The following is an 18,984-nucleotide window of genomic DNA, read 5'->3' on the forward strand; positions in this document are numbered from 1 at the left end:
TGGCCTCCCCCTATGGCCTCCCCCTATGGCCTCCGCTTATGGCCTCCTCCTATGGCCTCCCCCAATGATTTTCCGGTTGGTAGCCTGCATGGCGCCTTCCTGCTACTATTTGTACCTTTTTTGTAGTTAGTGAGTAGTTTTGTAAAGTACATACGACTGCACATCAAGTTCAACACTGCAGTATCTTGTGTAGTTGTAATAAGGGTTATTTTACAACAAAAATGTACAGTCTGATGAGCACCGTACAACAGTATAAGGACTGAAATTTCACAGGTCAGCGGGTTACTTAAATATCGGATTGAAATTAATGTTGCACTTATGAATGAATGAATTCTAATATCTAATAAATCAAATTTATGTAATATTTATGTTTAAATGAATAGAGTTTTACTCGTATTTAATCTATTTTTATACATATATTTATTTCATAGGACAACCAACAAGACACACTAAAACAATCTTTACAAAGTTTTTTTTAAGTTATCTAAGTGCTGCCTTAATATTAGGTGACATAATATAATCATCAAAATTAAATTACTCAATACGACATCAGAGCACATATTTAATTGATAAAATTCAATCGAACTCAAGCTGTCTGAAGGAACCTTCGACCCCGAACATATTTTCAGCGGTTTTGGGCGACCCTGGCCGCAAGTGCTCATCTGTCCCATACTGCAGATCTTCGTCTAGCCAACTTCTATATTCTTGAATCTTCTTAATCCAGTAATCTGTAAAGATGAGAACAGTGTCAACTTTCATCACATCGGATTACTATACAAAATCAAAAATCTAGCACCCGTTGAAACATAAGAGTGCGGGCAAAACCGTAATAGCACACCACACATTTCACCCGTACTCTTGCTTTTTCATGTGCCATATTCAGGTAGGGTAAAGTCCCCTTTTGTGGCCACTGTATCTTTGTTGGCCACAATTAATTTACTATCAAAAATATTGTAAAATTAAAATTATTTCATAAATGGTTAAGACTGGACACTGAAAATACTCTATGAAAATACTTAATTTTGTAATTTTATAATGCTTCATATATTAAAAAGTGAAGTGGCCAAAACCGGTACTTCTGCCCTAAAATCCTATCCAATAGGACCCCAGAAAACACCTCAAAATAATAATTTATTTAGGTTTTCTTATTGTTATCCTCCAAAACAAATAAACCCTACCTATAATTTCATCGACGGTTCCTCCATTGCCACCATATTCCACTGGCATTATTTCTTTGGGAACATAATCAAACAATTCTTCCTTATTTTTGTGAATGTAGATCTGTGGATAATAAGACGATTAGATAGAGTACGTTTAGGATATTTAATTTAAAAAACTTCATTTATACATACTCTATTTTTGTGTTTTTCACTTAAAATTTTCTTGCCCATATTAAAAACTGTCTCAAACCCCGGCGGAGTACACAAATAATGAGCACTTTTCACACGAAGAGGAGATGCGTCCTGTTAATAAAAAAAAAAGTTTTTTAAGTTTACAATTTATTTAGCCTTTTGCAAAGTTTGAGGAAAGCCGCCTATTGAAACAATGCAGGCCATATTCTTTTCTTTAAAAAATTAAATAATAAAATGTATTAGATAACATTCTTGGCAAGTTATTTTTATAAATAATTTACTCCTATTAATTTACCTATACAAGTTTATATTTGCCTCCTGACCGACCACATTGAGAGAGGAGAGTACTCGCGCTATAATTATTAACTAATTGTGCCAATGTACTATGGGCTTAGTGTGAGTTTACATGAAACATCCTCACTAGTGAGCGCCTAAAAACTGACATTAAATGTATGAGGGATTGTACAGCGCCCCTAGCGGAAACTTTCAAGAACTAAAATGTTCATATATTTTTTTAACACGCTCACTAGTGAGGACGTTTGATGTAAACTCACATTCGGCCCTCTGTTATGCCTAAGTTAGACTGTGGGAGAGATATTGATAAAAAAAATATACTTGTTCTAGCACCACCATCTTCTTCATCTGCGTAGGCGTCATCTGCACGAAGTGGGCGAGCGTAGCTCCCTCCAAGTCCACCACGTTGATAGCTCCCGCCACCACAAAGGCGTCGTCTTCCAAGTAAAGAATCTGAGATAGAAACACTGACCTCTATACACACTGGACAGGCTATCTCATACAAATGACAGCTAATTTTGTATGCCAATTAGAAGCGCCACTACGATTGTCCCGAGATCTAATTTTGACGTCCATTGTATGGATTCTATGGATTAAATGAGAAAGAAAATCACTAATTTTAGTTCCATGGATAATCGTATCTGCAGTATGGCCAACAGCGCCAAAATGGCGAAACTCAAATAGGCACAAAAATATTATGACAGCAGCCAATCCAGTGTGTATAGAGGTCAGTGGATAAAAATAATTAAGTAGAAATCAGCTTTTGCCCGCGGTTTCGCCCACGTGAAATTCAGTTTGTCACATATCATTGTGAATTATAGCCTACCTAATATTGTGGACAACCACTCACTTGCTTTATAACCAGTGACACTGATAGAAACTCATTGAGTGAGAACCTCTCCGGATCATATTGGCTGGCTCTGACCAACGTCACTCTTTGTCCAGCGGGTCCAACGGTTTTTGGCAGTATTAGAACAACCCTGGAATAAAAATATGTTCATTATTTAATTACGGCAGTTATTCCTTTAGACCACTGATTTTTAGTTGGCCGATAGTTGGGCCCGATTTTAATTTGTATGAAGAATCGGTCTAATCAAATCGGTGTAATGTGCGCAATTCCATACATGCCCATACTGATCAACTGCCCAACTAAACTGTCGGCCGACGAAAAATCGATGGTCTGCGCCTAAACTGCTTAGACATTATGTCAATAGAGCGTTATAGTACATACTTTTACACTTTCTGCCGAATACGAGTAGATTTACTCGTAACTCTGATTTAAGGTACACAACTATACAGTGTTTTAGTTACTGGTTTTAATAAATGAGGAGGTATAGGAATAGCAAATATAGAGTTAATATAATACCCCTCAATACATATTTATATAAAGTAGGTAAGCTGATAAAAAATATGGAGCGCTCTACCTTTGCAAGGAACTTTTATAAGGTGGTTATAATAAAAATGATTCCTTTCTTTTAGTATGGGGACTTTCAGTTTTCTTCTTTCAATAAGTTTTCTCTGCGATAAATCATTTAGTTACGAGGAAATTACGTTTCTACATGATACCTATCTTGGTGCGTTCTGTGTGGTTCTATGCAAATAATGTAACTGTTAGTAAAAAAAATTTCAAGACGTTAACTACATAATGTATATGTTAATACATACCCTGCTTTTATAAGCTCTATGAACTTTTGGTCCGTGTGCTTGGGCAAGTAAAATTCGGGAGCAGTACTTCTTAATGAATAATACAGATCAATTTTTTCCTTCGCCCTTTCTATACTATGTTTACAGCCTCTAAGAAAGGCAGCAAGCCACTGGTCGTCTGAAAAAATAAATATTCGCCGTAAACAAGAAAAATAATCATGAAAATGTTTACGAAAATCTCTATCTAATTGAACAGAAAGAACTTAATTTAGCATTGAAATAATCTCATCGATTGACTTTCAGAACATAACACGAAACAAGTATAATATAAACCAAATAACAGCTTGCAGCGAGGTTCAGGTGAAACACAGCTCCCAAGGTGTCCCAACACTCAACTTCAAGCTGGCGCTGGGCGAATTGAACTCAGTTTACTAATAAATGAATTCTAAAATACTAAAAATCTAACTAACTCATTTTAGACCTTTAATGTAGAATATGTCTTGAAATTAGCGGTTCAAGCTACCTGCCCAATGCCCAATCTATAGTAACTCTACATACCTGTTCTAGCCCGCAGATACGGCTGCTTATCAATCCAGTCCTTCAAGTGGTCGATGCCGTCCTGCAATCGCTTCGGGTCCTCAGTCAGCTCTGACTTGGCCTTTTCTGCCAAGTCAGGGGGCAGGGGTCGTACAGGCATGTTTTCTATCAACTAACAACACAATATTTTGTCACGCAAACGGTTTAGTAATTTTATTTTGTTATACAGTCTGATGCTCTAACGCTTTAGGGATTGAGTGAATCGGGGTTCCAATTATCGTAATTAAGAAGCAGTCTCTGATTTCATCGTAACGCGAAATAATCACGTAGAATTCAACGTAATGGATCACTAAGCAGAAGATTAATAGCGTTATAGCTCTATGGTTTCAATCGGTTAATAATTCGGTAATTTGTCAAAAAAGTAATTTAATTACTTAGATAAATACTGGATCATTCAACGTCTTTTTAGATGAGCACAGCACAATATACATATGGTTTTAAATGTTTACAGATATGAAATTCCCTTACCTTTCTATTGCCAACACACGACAAGGAAACAGTAGTTGCAGCGGGGCTCTGAGCTCGTTGCACGCGTTGCACCAACCAACTTGGCTAAGAACGGAATCGCTCACTCGAAACGCGTTGCCGACATTGCGGTATTAAGGACTAGGTGCATACCGTCTTACCTCATCCATGTCCATTGCTGAATCTCATTGATAGTTATCCTTTATAACAATATAAACACAGCTATAGCACTGTTTCATCTTAAACTTTAGAAAGGGAAATTCTTTATAGACATTGTAAAAACAGCGAATTAAACCAGACACCAGTAAGTTTAACATTACGTATGTTACCAGTGAACTCGGGATCTTGCTATATAGCTTGACCATTATATTTAAAGCAGTCCAATAAAATTAAGAGGTTCTAAGCTAATTGTCCAGAAAACATTTTCAAGTTACAATTGGTAGTTCTAGCACAGCAATTCAATACTATATCTTATTTGTTATTAAAGTATTATAATTTCATCCTCTCGTGTCTACTTAAAACAATGACAAATTATCCACCGGTTTCTTTAATAACTTACGTACATTTATGCTTTTTATTATTATAGACCTAGCGATAAACGATTTTATTGTATTAAAAGATAGCCAACAGCTAATAAATATTATCTATACACAACTACGAAATTCAATGAAATATCAAAATACTCATTTAAATACGAAATCCTAAAAAAGACAGTAGGAACCTACTTCTGGAAATAAATGAAAACAAGTAAAGTAAACTTAAAATATTTATTGTATAAAAATATAAAATTTTAAATCGAGATAATCCTTTATTTTGTTTCATATTTAGATGATGTTTAAAATACCAAAAAGGACATTGAAAAACTGCACTTTTATCTTAGCCATAAAGCAATATTGAAAACTTCAAAAACCTATCGGTTTACAAATTCTTTTCAACATTTACTTTTTAAAAGTAAAAGTAATTTATTATTTACATACAGGCTTTTAAAAAGCACACATCATAGGCTAGACTTTTTAAATTAATTTAACATGGCAGAAATTTTAATATTTATATTTATTAAAACTTTATGGAGCTGATGTCTAAGTTAATATTGCCATGAATTTGAGTGTGTGATAGGTATAAAGAATAATAAACTAATCGAATTCTAGCTGCCTAAAGGATCCTTCGATTCCAAACATATCTTCAGCCGTCTTCGGTTTACCGGGACGCTTGCTTTCATCGGTACCGAACTGCATATCTTCCTCCAACCAATCTTTGTACTCCACATACTTCTTTTTCCAGTAGTCTGAAACAAAGAAAGCGTAAAAAACATTAGTACTAGCTTTTGCCCGTGGCTTCCCTTGCGTGAATTTCGGATCGTCACAGAAAGCCTACATTTACGTAGGAATAATGTAACTTTCTATTTCCAACTTAAGAGTTCGATTCGTTCCAGAGTTTACTTACTATAAACAAAAATGTTTTCGGTTTTTTATATAACCTATGACACTCAGCAATAATGTGGCTTTCTAGTGGTGAAAGAATTTTTAAAATCGGTTCAGTAGATCCCGAGATTACCCCTTGCAATTTAACAAGTATACAAACACACAAACTTTACCTCTTTATAATATTAGTTAGAAAAGATATTTAGGCTGGGCTGCACCATCTTACTTTGACTTTAATAAACGTCAAAAATCTGTCAAACTCCATACAAGAAGCACCGGTTATTGTTATTGTTCCGGTTAAAATAAGGTGTACAACTCAGCCTAAAACTTAGTCCGATCATATTAATTTAAATCTTTTTTATTATTATTTTCATTATTGGGAAAACACAAAGATATATTATAATACTGGTAGCATACAATTTCTTTCAATCATACCTGCAATTTCTTTGATAGTGCCCGCAGTGCCTCCATACTCGGCAGGCAAGTACTCTTTAGGAATAGTCTTGTAGAGTTCTTCATAACTCGAGTGAAACGCTATCTGTTGAATTAAAAATGTTAATCATAATTTTTATCGATCGAAAGAGTAATCTCTTCCAGAGAACATGAGGAGAAGATAATTGTTTAAAATAATATTCGACTAAAACATGTGATAAATACAATATTTTGCTTTACCCTAGGTTTTATGTATTTTGCATGTGGTTATAAACAAATAAATCATAAATATCTAGTATAATTTACTTACTCTACTTCGATTTTTTTCATTAAGGAACGCTTTGAAAGTGTTGAATATGGTTGTGAAAAATGATGGTGAGTTCACATAGTGGAACCCTTTCATTCGAATAGGCGCAGCATCCTGAAAAAAGCCAAACATAATTTGTTACATGGTTTTAAATTTTCAAAGTGCCTTTAACAAAGTTTCGAACCTTAGACGCGAAATAGTATAATATTAAACAAATTTAAAAGCTTAGTCAAATATTTTATTCATCATCATTTCATCCTATTCCATTTATTGTTCCAAAGCAGTGTTAAGGTTAAAGTAATACTGCATGACAGGTGTAAAACGCTTTTTAAAAGCTTACTTATTTGCAAAAGGTAAATATGACTTGTTAAATCTTTTGTCAGTTTTTCGACAAATGTGACGGGCCCATACCCATAGCATTGAAATATTTTGTTAAATGCCGCAAATCACTAAATAAAACTATTCTTTAAAGCTGAATTCCACGATATCATGGTCTTCATCATGTGACTCTACCTGTGAAAATACAGTCATTTTCTTCATCTGCATTGGTGACATTTGCATAAAGTGCGCCATAGTTGCTCCTTCGAGATCCATTATAGATGTGCCTCCCGCAACGACATAATTGTCATTTTCTAAAAGTAATATCTGTAAATAAATATTTAATGTTCAAATTTTTTGTATTCCCTTTAACTGTAAAAAAAATAACCAACAATGTCCACACTTAGGCTGAGTTGCACCACCTAACTTTGACCGTAACTATAACGATAACCGGTGTTTTTTATATGGACTATGACAGATTTATAAAGTTTGTCAAAGTTAAAGTAAGATGGTGCAACTCAGCCTTAAAAAGTAAGAACTGAACTTGACACCTGCTATTTGACATGTGCACGTGAAAGAAAGCCAAGTTGTAGTGTACAGATGGTAGTGGGTGGTAGGATCATACCTTTTGCATGATACCAGAACAAGCCATGATGTCCATCATCGAGTATTTGCTCGGGTCGTAGACGCCGGGCCGGATTATAGCGATCAGGGGCGACGCGGGACCCGGAGGCTTGGGAATTATTATCATAGGACTGTGGGCAAATAAAAAGAAACATTAATGTATTAGTAACTATAAATCAGAGATTCATTATGAGACTTTAAGGAACAATAATTATAAAAAATTGACAATAGCTCATCTCTTAATATTTAATTCGAAAGAAGCATAAAACTACTATACCACCATTTTTATAAACTTGATAGGTACCTACTAGCTTTTGCCCGTAGCTTCGCCCGCGTGAATTTCGGTATGAGTCACAGAATGTTTCTATTCAACAACCAATTATTGTGTAATCGTAGGTTTGCACCTGATCCGATCTTAGTTCTTAGCATTTTTAGTTAAAATAATTTATTTTCTAGTATGCGTGTTTCTCTTGTTGGTTCAAAATAAATAAATAATATAAAAACCCTTACGAGATATCAAGTATTTCGTAAAATAGTGCATCGCTTGGCTTGTTGAAGAACTCCGGGGCGGCAGAACGCATTGTGTAGTAGAGATCCAACTTCTCCTTGGCTCTCTCCAGGCTGTACTTGCAGCCTCGTAGGAACACAACCAGCCATTGGTCATCTGGAAATAGAACATTTGATGCAGCATTCATTAAAAGAAGATAAGTCAATTATAATAACGTGGCTCCATTTTGGTACACAACAATGTATTTTCTAGGTATCTGCTTAACTTTAATACTCTATCTAGCCTTCTCTAAAATTATAATGTACCTACCTGTACATATTAAATATGGTTGCAGACATTTTTTATTTCAAGTAATATTACTGAATCATTTTTTTTTTTGTTTTATTTATTGTGATAATAAATCATTATTGACCCTATATTCTATAGTTTTAAAAGACTCTAACTCGGTTAAATAAAAGTCAAAAGTCCATCTTTTATAATTATTATTAAAGATTTTGTTTTTATATCAAAGTTATCAGATAAAGTACGTTACGGCCTAATTTGAAGCATCAAGGACACCATTATCATGTACCACATATTATCCAATTTTACTTCCTAGTACAAGGTTTATTTGAATTTATGTATCGCCATAATTTCACGTCCGTTTGCCAGAAAAAGGGTAGCGAAGTGATAACGTCAAAAAAAATATAAAAACAAGCTTTTAGTCCAAAATTTTTCATTTTATTAGGACAAAACTAACGAGCCCAAACTCGACAGAGTTTCGTTTCGTCAGAGAGTTCCTATGGTCACGGATTGCAAGACCCATTTCCTGCAAGTTAAATAAAGAGTAGATTGTTGTTGGAAAAGAGACATTTGAATGTAGAAAGAAAATAATAGGAAAAGTGCAGAAAGGAGATAAAGATAAAAGAAGATAAATTATTTTGCACAAGACCGCTAATCGGCTATTTTCCACAATTGAAACTTCATGTATTATATTTAGCGATAAGTACGAAGTTCTCCTGGCCAGCTAGTCACTTATATTTACCTGTCCTTGCCCTCAAATGAGGTTGTTTGGCTATCCAGTCCTTCAGATGCTGTATATCACTCTCGATCCTCTTGGGATCTTCATTCAGCTCCACCCGAGCTTTCTCGGCTAGTTCGGGAGTTAAGGGACGCACGGGCATCTTTCAGTACCTTTCCGACACCTCTCGAATGTAAACTAAGTACTTGCATTGCCCATTTTGTGTTTAGTGCTGCGATAGGTATAAATTATCTCTGATTAGCTATCTAATAATCCAGTACCTACTATTAATACACTAGTAACCTACCTCGGTTTTGCGCGGGTGTTAAAAAATTTTCAGGCTTAATAAATCGAAGTTACAATTAAAGAGAAATTGATATTATTTTTAATATTGATTTTTGTAATCTTTTGTTGGGGGTGACACCTATCCAATTTCAGTGGTTGTTTGATTGCATTATATTATGATCATTAGCTATAATAAATACTAAGCTGGTTTTCTATATTGAATCCTAATCCAAATCCGTCCGGCAACTGATTTCAATTTTTGGTTTGGTTTTCGATTTTTTTATTGTTTAAAAGACTATTTAGAAAGAAAGAAACATAACATATATTACGATGAACATCACTTAGTTAACAACAAAGAAAGTATACGGAAAAAAGGCAGAAATAGCACATAAATATTACAAGGAAATAAAAAGTGAACTGAGCAGTGCCACCCTGTAGCAACAGCGATGCTCCACTCAGCATAGGTATGCCGTGGCCCACGGTGGGGAAGGCCACGACACTGGTTTTCAGTGTGCCCCATATTTAAACAATAACCGCATCAAAAATTATGGATATATTGGTATTTGATCGAAAACAGATTCAGACAGTTGCAATCCGGATTTGGACACGGATTGTATATGGGAAGCGGGCGTTAGTCAAAAGACCCACTTAGCGTAGTTAGCGTACAGTCATTTACTACCGTTGTTTTTACTTATGTTACAACCACGATGACTTGATAATATTTTATCTCAAGATAAAATAGAGCCATAATATTAGTGGCACGTAAAAATACGTTTGTGTTCAAGATAGCAACAAAACATGTTTCTTTTACAAAATAGATTATATTGCAACTAAGTAGGTACCTAATATAACTGTATGTAAAATACCTGTTGTACCTACCACTATTTGTTATGTGTGCAATAAAGATTTTAAATAAATAAATAATATGCCTAAGATGTGTTGTCGTCCATACCGTGTGGCACTTTAGGGCCAGTAATCTATTATTATCTGTTAAGACGGTTTGCATTCAACGATATCTAAGGTAGCAACTGATTACTTGCAAATTTTGTCGTTCTTTATAGTAAATACTATCCTAGTCATAAACATATGCCGTTCACACACAACACGTACCGCATTTCATATGTACATTTTATGCAGAATATAAAAAAGTAGGGACGAAGTTTTCAGAGGGGAGTAACATGAAAAACGTACTTACCAAGTGCGCGTACCTACTCCTTTGCTTGTTATTAAATGTAGGTGATTAGAAATAATTGAACAGTTAAATAAAAATTAAGATTTTTAATAGAATCTTTATTAATGTGAACAGTTGTGTGTTTAACTACATAAGTAACATTAATATCGTGCAGCCCCGTGCAACTTATTCAAATCGTTCTCTTTCCTCGTTCGTCCAACCTTCTATTTTCTGTGCAGTCGTAGGTATATCTGCATAATTTATTAAGTAATTATATTAATCAAAATCTAATTGCCTAAAGGAGCCGTCGGACCCAAACATGGACTCCGCCGTCTTGGGCCTGCCAGGCCTCTTGGCCTCGTCACTGCGGAACTGAAGGTCCTCCTCCAACCACTCACTGTATCCCTCCACTCTCTTCTCCCAGTATTCTGGAAAATGGAAAGATAACACTTTTGTTAGACATTTGACAAAGAGTGCTGTGTTTCCTATAGGCATATTTAAACAGTGAGTTCAGGGAATGCTTCCAAGTTCCTTCAGAAAATCTTCCTCCAGATTCATCCTCACCATTCAAGGTTAGAGCCATATTACTTATCTAAATAATTCAACAAATATTGGAATTTGAAGTTAGGTCAAGTTCTTTAATGTAAAACGTCTATGTACCTATAATGTCTTTTACAGTGCCGCCTTCTCCACCGTACTCCGCTGGTAATACTTCCTTTGGAATATATTTGTATATCTCCTCATAATTTCTGTTGTGTACAAAGAGCTGAAAATATCAACAATAGTAGACATTAATACTACATGGTAGGTTACCTACATTAAATAAATTAGCTTTCTTTATTTAAACATATTATATAATCTAGTGCTGAACCTACTATGTAATCAACATGATGGTGACCTGAAATACGGGTTTTTCCTGAAACCTTTAATATCAGGCACCAGTCGCCCACACACAAGGTGCCACAAACTATTTATTACTGTAAGACACACTTTAATATTTATATGTGAGAGAAATAAGTTTTTTTTTTTGTTATTCAATACAGGATGATATGTATGAATACTAAAATATTGTGAGTACTAATGATGATGACATTGACTCAAACAAAATTGGGCACACCCAGACGATACTCACCCGATTTTTACTCTTTTCATTCAAAAGTGCTTTTATAGCATTCAAGAACATTTCGAATCCAGGCGGAACATTTATATAGTGGGTTCCTTTCATCCTGAAAGGATTGACGTCCTGGAAATTAATAGAATTATTTTCATAGATACTCTACTGTTATTTTAAACGAAATTAGCACTACTAATGTTACTGAAACTGACCATAAAAGATACGATAAAGTTTGGTATCATATCATAAATTCTTTATTGAGCCGAAGGCTCATGTTGTAGATATGGAAATTATTTAAACTGCAATTTAAATGGTGAATCGCCGCGAAAAAGTCTCTAGGTCTGATGTATTCTCAATCACTGCGGCTTAGATTTACTATAGTGCTTATTGGTAACTTTTGTGCTTAATACCAACATGCCACTATTCAAAGTATGACCATCAGTTTCAACATAAATGATCTTTGATGACAGCAACCAATACCTGTAAAGAGACAACCAATTTCTTCATCTGTATTGGCGTCATTTGCATGAAGTGACCCAACGTGACTCCCTCCAGGTCGAGCACTGCTCTGATTCCTGCCACTATGCAGTTGTCATCTTCCATTATGATGATCTGTCAAATGAATTTGCGCATTTATATGATTAACAAAAAGCTACATTAAGTAATTCATATTCTAAGGACAACTCTCAAATGAATGTGTCATTAAACTTGAAAAAAAAAACGAATTGCCTAAGGTGGCAATCGAAACCACGATTTTTCAAAAATAAATTATTTTCATCGAATCGAAAAACGTTGCCTTAAATCTCAGTACCTCGCACTGACTCCTACTAGACAGCCATTATAAGACGTACCTTTTGTAAAATATTGGACGCAGATATAATATCTGACACTGTGTATTTATTGGGATTGTACTTTCCAGGCCTCACTATCGCGACCCTCGGCTCCGCAGGGCCGGCCAACTTCGGCAAAATTAAGACAGCCCTGAAAAATATAACAGCCCGTTACAACCTGGTCAAGTTAACTGCGCACCTGGCTGCCGTGACGTCACATCGACGCTCTGGTATGGACGGGGAGAAAGCGAGGATGTGTGCAAGTGCGGGTGAGTGCGAGGGAGAGTCGCATCCAGCTAAGTGCGCAGATACAGATAACTTGACCGGGTTATAATGTCATTTCTGCTACCTTTACCAGATCACCTACATTACACGAATTCTCAAAGGCTCAGATTACTTATTTTCTATTGGAATCTATACTAATATTATAAATGCGAAAGTAACTCTGTCTGTCTGCCTGTCTCGCTTTCACGCCTAAACCACTGAACCGATTTTGATGAAATTAGGCATAGACATAGTTTGAGTCCCGGGAAAAAACATAGGATAGTTTTTATCCCGGTTTTTGAAACAGGGACGCGTGCGATACAGTTTTTCTGTGACAGACAAAATTCCACTACTTACCCCAAGCCTAGTATTTCATGAAACAAAGGATCTTTATGTTTGATCCGAAAGAGATCTGTCGCGGTGTTCCGTACTGTGTAGTGGAAATCTAGTTTTTCCTTGGCTCGTTCTAAGCTGAACTTACATCCTCTCAGAAACGCTGCCAACCACTGGTCATCTGAAGAAGAGAGTTAAAGTTCAATAAATTATTAAAATTAACTAATATTTTTACAACTAACACATAATAAAATTAAACTTATTGATTACTGAAAAATAAAAGTGTGTCCGCGAGGTAAAGAGGCGAGCATTAGCCAGCATTCAAATTTTTCGAAATTTTTATTATGTTGAAATAAATTAACCAGTAAATGAAGACAATTTTTATTTATCTTATAAAGTTGACCCTTCAACCTTATAAAAACACAGAGCTACACATATAATTACTTATATAATTTAATTATAACCACAGTCAATCTGGGTAACTTAAGCCATCAGTATAGCATTGGTCCATTTACCATTACCTTGTTTGACTCTATATACTTATTTGCTTAATAATTCTTTAAAACAGTATTTTAATATAGGGAGAATCATCACTTTTTATAGACATCGCTACAATAAGAGACTATCTCATAGATAAAGTCCATGATAGAACTTTTCTGTCAAATAAAGTTAATTCATCATCATCATCATTTCAGCCATAGGACGTCCACTGCTGAACATAGGCCTTCCCCAATGATTTCCACAATGGCCGGTTGGTGGCGGCCTGCATCCAGTGTCCAGTTAATTGCTAATTTATTTAGTTTTATCCACAACGAGGAAGCTCTTGGCCTGTATCTCACCTGATTGCTGGTTTATAACTGTAGAGAAAAGTAATTTTAGTACCTACATAGGTTGGTAGGTATATCAGGATAAAGTCATCAGTAACTTTATGATAGATGCATTTATTTATACTACAGTAAGTCAAATAAATATGTGTATGTTTATTGTTTATGTTCTGAAACTTAATTACGCCACACAAATTCAAGGTTTAAATACTAGTTAGCCATAATCAAAACTTACCTGTTCGGGCATGTATATGCGGTTGCTTGGCTATCCAATCTTTGATATGCTGTATAGCATTGTTCATTTTTATTTCATCTTCATTGAGTTCCAATCGGGCCTTTTCGGCCAATTCCGGACATAGCACACGAACACCCATTGTAGCTTCTAACAACTAAATGCAACAAATACTGTATCGTAGATGTCCTTCCCCGCTCATACACAAATGTATACAGCGACGCCAAAACCGATATTTGGTCGCTATCTTGATTATCCATATCTTTGGCTGATACACGTTTGTCTCAATAAGCGGATACTACATTCAAATTTTTGTACTTGCCGACAAAAGTAGAACATTCCATGAAGAAAACGATTCAGACAATGATGGTCATTGGTTTCACCTTAAAATAGCATTCCTTCTAAATAGCTTACGTTTTATGCTTCAACCGTAGTAGGTATTAACACAAATATTCTTGTATTAGTTGTTTATTTATTATTCAAAAGCTCGAGGTTGTGTGAAAACCCACAGATGACAAAAAAGGTAATTAAAAGAACAATTGTTTGGTACTTAGTACCTTTAATACAATGTATCATGTTCATACCTTAGATTAATAAAACCTAGATGGATAGTCTTCATACAAACGCTTCGTCAAGAGTGAGGCAAAAATCTTATGTCATTAGTGTCAATTTTGTTGGGGAGTGTAGACAGTGAAGGCGATTTTCCCGAAAGTAGGGAAATTTTTAATACGTTTTTAATTATTTTATAACTAACAAAAACAAAACGCATCATGTACTTACTTATTTATTGAATTCAAAGTACCTACCTAATTACAATAAGATAAATCGACTGAAAAGTCTCGATTTCATAAAAAAGGAAGTGTATTTGTACGGCGAACAATTGGGAAATAAATTTTCTTGTTACTGGTATCATTCCCGTATTTAATTTTTGAAAGCCAAATTCAAGCAAAATACGCGTCGAATCGTAGTACTTACTTATGAAATGTAACACTGGTCACTTTCTTTAGTTTTTCTGATGTATTTAGACACCCTTTCACAGCACAAACCGTCTTAATTAATTAAAAGTCGTCGGACGTGTTTACCAATTTTTCACTTTGACAGTTCATGTGACGTTTACGAGTAAGCCATTCTGGCTTACTAAAATCTGCCTCACCTTTCGTGCACTGACTATCTATCTAGGTTTTATTAATCTAAGGTTCATACATAATATATTAATACCTTGAACTAGAAAAAATTAGTACTAGGAATTCGATTACCTATTCAATGTTTAAACTAAAATTCTTATCATAGATATCAACGTTTTTCCTACGATCTTGAAAATTCAAACATCATAATATTATAATTTTCTATGAAACCGAATGACTATTCACAGAGGTAAGGTGGGTGTAAAGCTACTTATCACTTGACTCAAATAAAATTATATTTGTAGTTCAACCAAAAGTTATAACTAGTTAAATACTCAACTCATCAATAGCGATGACTGCTCATTTAGCTATGCTTAACTTTAACACTGAAATTACAAAATTCAAATATTTTATATCTGCACAATAACTGTTAGATTCATAGCTGATGTGACTGGTATTTTGCATACTGTGTGGTCTATAAATTATTTTATTATCTACTTCGTTCGTTAATTTCAGCCAAATGACGTCCACTACTGGACAAAGGCCCCCCCAAAGATTTTTATAACGACCGGTCCTGCTCTGCCCACATCCAGCCTATTCCCGCGACCTTCACCCCCATTATCTACTTAAACGAAATAAATGACTAAGCTCTAGGTATTAATCATACATTGATCATTGTTCTAGTCAAATTCGAGCTGCCTGAAGGACCCCTCGACGCCGAACATGCTCTCTGCCGTCCTAGGCTTGCCTGGCCTCTTGGACTCGTCAGTGCCGTACTTCAAGTCCTCTTCCAACCAATCGCTGTACTCCTCTACTTTCTTCTTCCAGTAATCTGCAAGTATTATACCTATTATAATAGTACCTACTACATGTAGAGTTCGATCTGTCATAGAAATACTTTATCGGGCCCTTTTTACCATAAAATGTAGCCAATGTTTTTTTTCAACGACCAAACTTGATCAACAAAATTGATTTTAGATTGTCGATGTTTGAACAGTCAAGATGTTCATACCAAATTTTTGGGTAAAATTAATTTATTTCATACCGACAATTTCTTGTATGGTCCCTGCATCACCCCCGTACTCTTTAGGTAAAACCTCCCTCGGGATACTTTTGTACATTTCATCATAATTTTTGTTATGGACATACAGCTGAAAAAAATATAGTTACAATCAAAATTAACTCTTAGGCTGAGTTGCACCACATTACTTTAACCGTAACTATAACCATAACCGGTGTTTTTTGTATGGAGTTTGACAAACTTGACGTTTGTTATAGTTAAAGTAAGATGGTGCAACTCAGCCTTAGAAAAAAGGGTTAGGGTAATGGGAGCGTTATTCGAATACTTACTCGTTTCTTATTCTTCTCATTGAGCAAACCTTTGATAGCGTTAAATATTGTCTCGAACCCTGCAGGAGTGTTTAAGTAGTGCGTCCCTTTCATTCGCAAAGGAAGAGCATCCTGAAACCATTTACTACATTTTATCCCCATAGGATAAAAGGAAGATTTTAGTGAATATGTATAATAATCAACTCAATAAATAGGTACTATCGACCGTACATCAGACTATTTTTGCACCAAATTGCTATCAAATATTGCATGATAATTTATGTTAATGATTCTAGGTCCATGGGACCATAAAGGTTTTGATTCCCATGTGAAATGTTAGAGAATAAGGTTCAAAAGGTCGTATGTTACTTTTCTTGTCAATTTCAAACCGACGGAAGGACAACAGAATTAACCTTAAGGGTTCCGTTTGGTACAGAACCCTAAAACAAAAATAATCATGTAATCCTAATTAGCTTTTAATTTACAGTGAAAGAACATTTTCAGGCAGGTATTTTGTTATAAGTAGGTCTACTGAAATACATAGGTACATAGATGCGTATTAAAACCAGAAAAGATTTTCAAGACAAAAATAGTAAGACACGGGTCATAACGCGACGTTTATTAATGAGTTACATTATGTACTCACGACTTGACGTTTCGACTGCTATGCTGCAGCCATGGTCACAAGCAGACACTATTTTAGTTGAAATGGAACACGAAAGTTTAAAATCTTAAATTTCAAGGCAGTTCATAGAAAAAAGACAATTCCCTACCCCTAATTTTCTTGTTTTGATTGAATAAACATACCTGACCCGACACCACCATTTTCTTCATTTGCAGAGGAGTCATTTGGAAAAAGTGTGCCATCGTAACTCCTTCCAAGTCTAGTATTGTTTGTAATCCCGTGACAACCAAATGGTCGTCTTCGAACAAAAGTATCTGTGGACAAGTAAACATGTACGTTGAAAAAGTCTTAAAATATTTTCCTTGTAACTCGTAAAGTCTAATTTCTTTACACTTCTCTAAAAATTTCTTTAAAAAATTGTATATTTATAGAACTTACTTTGATTAACACATAGGATACAGATAAAACGTCGCTAATAGAATATTTATCCGCATCATATCTTCCAGGGCTGATTATGCAGATTTTAGGGGACTTTGGTCCAGGTGCTTTGGGCAAAATTAAGTAACTCCTGCAAAATTATAGACATTCAAAACATTTTGTAGGAAAAAACGTCTTTATCTAATTGTAGTAAGGTAAGATATTATTTTCAATAGTTATAAATACGCTGTTCATTGTGGTGAAGTGCTTTTTGCGATTTCATTTTACTAACTTAGCCGCACTATTAATATTTATATTTTTACACTACATATCGATATAGCATGTTGCTTGTCACATACCCCAGTTCAAGGATTTCATTAAAAAGTGGATCTTTGTGATGGAGCCTGTATAGATCTGGAGCCGTTTTGCGAATCGCATAATAGAGATCCAGTTTTTCTTTAGTACGCTCTAAACTAAACTTGCATCCTCGGAGAAAAGCTATCAACCATTGATCGTCTAGAAATTAAAAATGCAGTCATTAATTACCAAAATATAATATCATTATACAATGCCCATACGGGCATAAAGCGAAATAAATCCTCCAAAATATATGTAATATACAGGATAATCCAATTTGAGTTCCAATCTTGCAATATAAAGTCGTGAATAATAGCGAATGTTTTGGTTGTTCTACGGAGTAACTGTCGGTTAGAACTGTGAAGCTCCGCATAGTCTGTGGCGTAGTCTTACTATCCTTTTAGAATTTTTATTTCTGTACAACATCTGAACAATCTCAACGCCTATGTTGTTGAAATTCACGAAAGCGAGTGAGTTTTACTGGTGGCTTTTAAAAAAATTGATAGACATTACACTATCGTTAGTTCACTCGCCTTCGTGAGTTGCAAGAACTATACTAAACGTTAAACTTAAAACACGTTTCATTTTTTTTTACTTTACAGTGCTGCAATAAAGAAAACTCGAATTGTATCACCCCATCACAGACAAAAGAAGACAATATACTAGGAGAATAATGATAAAAGAAAAAAACCTCGCTTATATTATAAAAATAAGTTACCTATCCTGGCGTTTAAGTGTGGCTGCTTAGCCAGCCAGTCTTTAAGATGTTGCAGATCCTCTTTCACCCTCTTTGGATCTTCGTTCAACTCCCCCTGTGCAACCGCTGCCAGTTCCGGGTTCAACTCACGTACCGACATTTTAAACTACAATAAACTCACTACAGCAAAAAGGTCGTAACAATAACTTATGCCAGAAGCAGAATAAAACGATATCGACTACACTATCACCGATAATGTTATCAATTTTAATTCTATAATGACCCGTATCACCAATCTGATATCGGGTAAATTGCAAATAAATACAAAGCATTAAATTGTTATGTAGGCTGGTACATAAATACTTTCGATCATTGCATTTTATTAATATACCAACTACATTTCAATCTTACTTGAAAGTG

The 18,984-nt window shown here is 35.0% G+C and overlaps 3 protein-coding genes across 3 annotated transcripts; all 3 read right to left on the reverse strand.

The window, feature by feature from the left end:
• Positions 1–576: 576 nt before the first annotated feature.
• On the reverse strand, positions 577–9,174 carry LOC135088161 (uncharacterized). Its single transcript, XM_063983048.1, has 16 exons — positions 8,987–9,174; positions 7,965–8,118; positions 7,456–7,585; positions 7,026–7,157; positions 6,516–6,626; positions 6,209–6,311; positions 5,487–5,637; positions 5,003–5,006; positions 4,356–4,439; positions 3,849–3,999; positions 3,312–3,468; positions 2,497–2,626; positions 1,968–2,099; positions 1,353–1,463; positions 1,179–1,281; positions 577–728 (listed from the first exon to the last, which is right to left on the reverse strand). Exons 1-16 carry the CDS (start codon positions 9,123–9,125, stop codon positions 577–579), a joined length of 1,944 nt encoding a protein of 647 aa, XP_063839118.1. The 5' UTR covers positions 9,126–9,174.
• A 1,336-nt stretch (positions 9,175–10,510) lies between these two features.
• Positions 10,511–14,371, reverse strand: LOC135087867 (retinol-binding protein pinta-like). Its single transcript, XM_063982703.1, has 7 exons — positions 14,019–14,371; positions 12,984–13,140; positions 12,384–12,513; positions 12,013–12,144; positions 11,551–11,661; positions 11,079–11,184; positions 10,511–10,846 (listed from the first exon to the last, which is right to left on the reverse strand). Exons 1-7 carry the CDS (start codon positions 14,155–14,157, stop codon positions 10,695–10,697), a joined length of 927 nt encoding a protein of 308 aa, XP_063838773.1. The 5' UTR covers positions 14,158–14,371; the 3' UTR covers positions 10,511–10,694.
• A 96-nt stretch (positions 14,372–14,467) lies between these two features.
• LOC135087866 (alpha-tocopherol transfer protein-like) lies at positions 14,468–18,971 on the reverse strand. The gene is made up of 7 exons (XM_063982702.1): positions 18,586–18,971; positions 17,870–18,026; positions 17,532–17,661; positions 17,276–17,407; positions 16,490–16,600; positions 16,185–16,290; positions 14,468–15,971 (listed from the first exon to the last, which is right to left on the reverse strand). Exons 1-7 carry the CDS (start codon positions 18,722–18,724, stop codon positions 15,820–15,822), a joined length of 927 nt encoding a protein of 308 aa, XP_063838772.1. The 5' UTR covers positions 18,725–18,971; the 3' UTR covers positions 14,468–15,819.
• Between the last annotated feature and the right edge of the window lie 13 nt (positions 18,972–18,984).

The sequence above is a fragment of the Ostrinia nubilalis genome, chromosome 3, assembly GCF_963855985.1.
Source record: "Ostrinia nubilalis chromosome 3, ilOstNubi1.1, whole genome shotgun sequence".
Taxonomy (NCBI): domain Eukaryota; kingdom Metazoa; phylum Arthropoda; class Insecta; order Lepidoptera; family Crambidae; genus Ostrinia; species Ostrinia nubilalis.

Excerpts from the sequence above, each read along its gene's own strand:
- LOC135088161 (XM_063983048.1), bottom strand. The coding sequence starts at position 9,125 with ATGCCCGTGCGTCCCTTAACTCCCGAACTAGCCGAGAAAGCTCGGGTG. Across the intron at positions 1,464-1,967 it reads AGATGGTGGTGCTAGAACAA|GACGCATCTCCTCTTCGTGT; the intron begins GTATATTTTTTT and ends TTTTATTAACAG. Across the intron at positions 1,282-1,352 it reads GTGAAAAACACAAAAATAGA|ATCTACATTCACAAAAATAA; the intron begins GTATGTATAAAT and ends TATTATCCACAG.
- LOC135087867 (XM_063982703.1), bottom strand. The coding sequence starts at position 14,157 with ATGGGTGTTCGTGTGCTATGTCCGGAATTGGCCGAAAAGGCCCGATTG. Across the intron at positions 13,141-14,018 it reads GCATATACATGCCCGAACAG|ATGACCAGTGGTTGGCAGCG; the intron begins GTAAGTTTTGAT and ends TCTCTTCTTCAG. Across the intron at positions 11,185-11,550 it reads ATGAAAAGAGTAAAAATCGG|CTCTTTGTACACAACAGAAA; the intron begins GTGAGTATCGTC and ends TGATATTTTCAG.
- LOC135087866 (XM_063982702.1), bottom strand. The coding sequence starts at position 18,724 with ATGTCGGTACGTGAGTTGAACCCGGAACTGGCAGCGGTTGCACAGGGG. Across the intron at positions 17,662-17,869 it reads AATGAAATCCTTGAACTGGG|GAGTTACTTAATTTTGCCCA; the intron begins GTATGTGACAAG and ends ATAATTTTGCAG. Across the intron at positions 16,601-17,275 it reads AAATGGTGGTGTCGGGTCAG|GATGCTCTTCCTTTGCGAAT; the intron begins GTATGTTTATTC and ends AAATGGTTTCAG.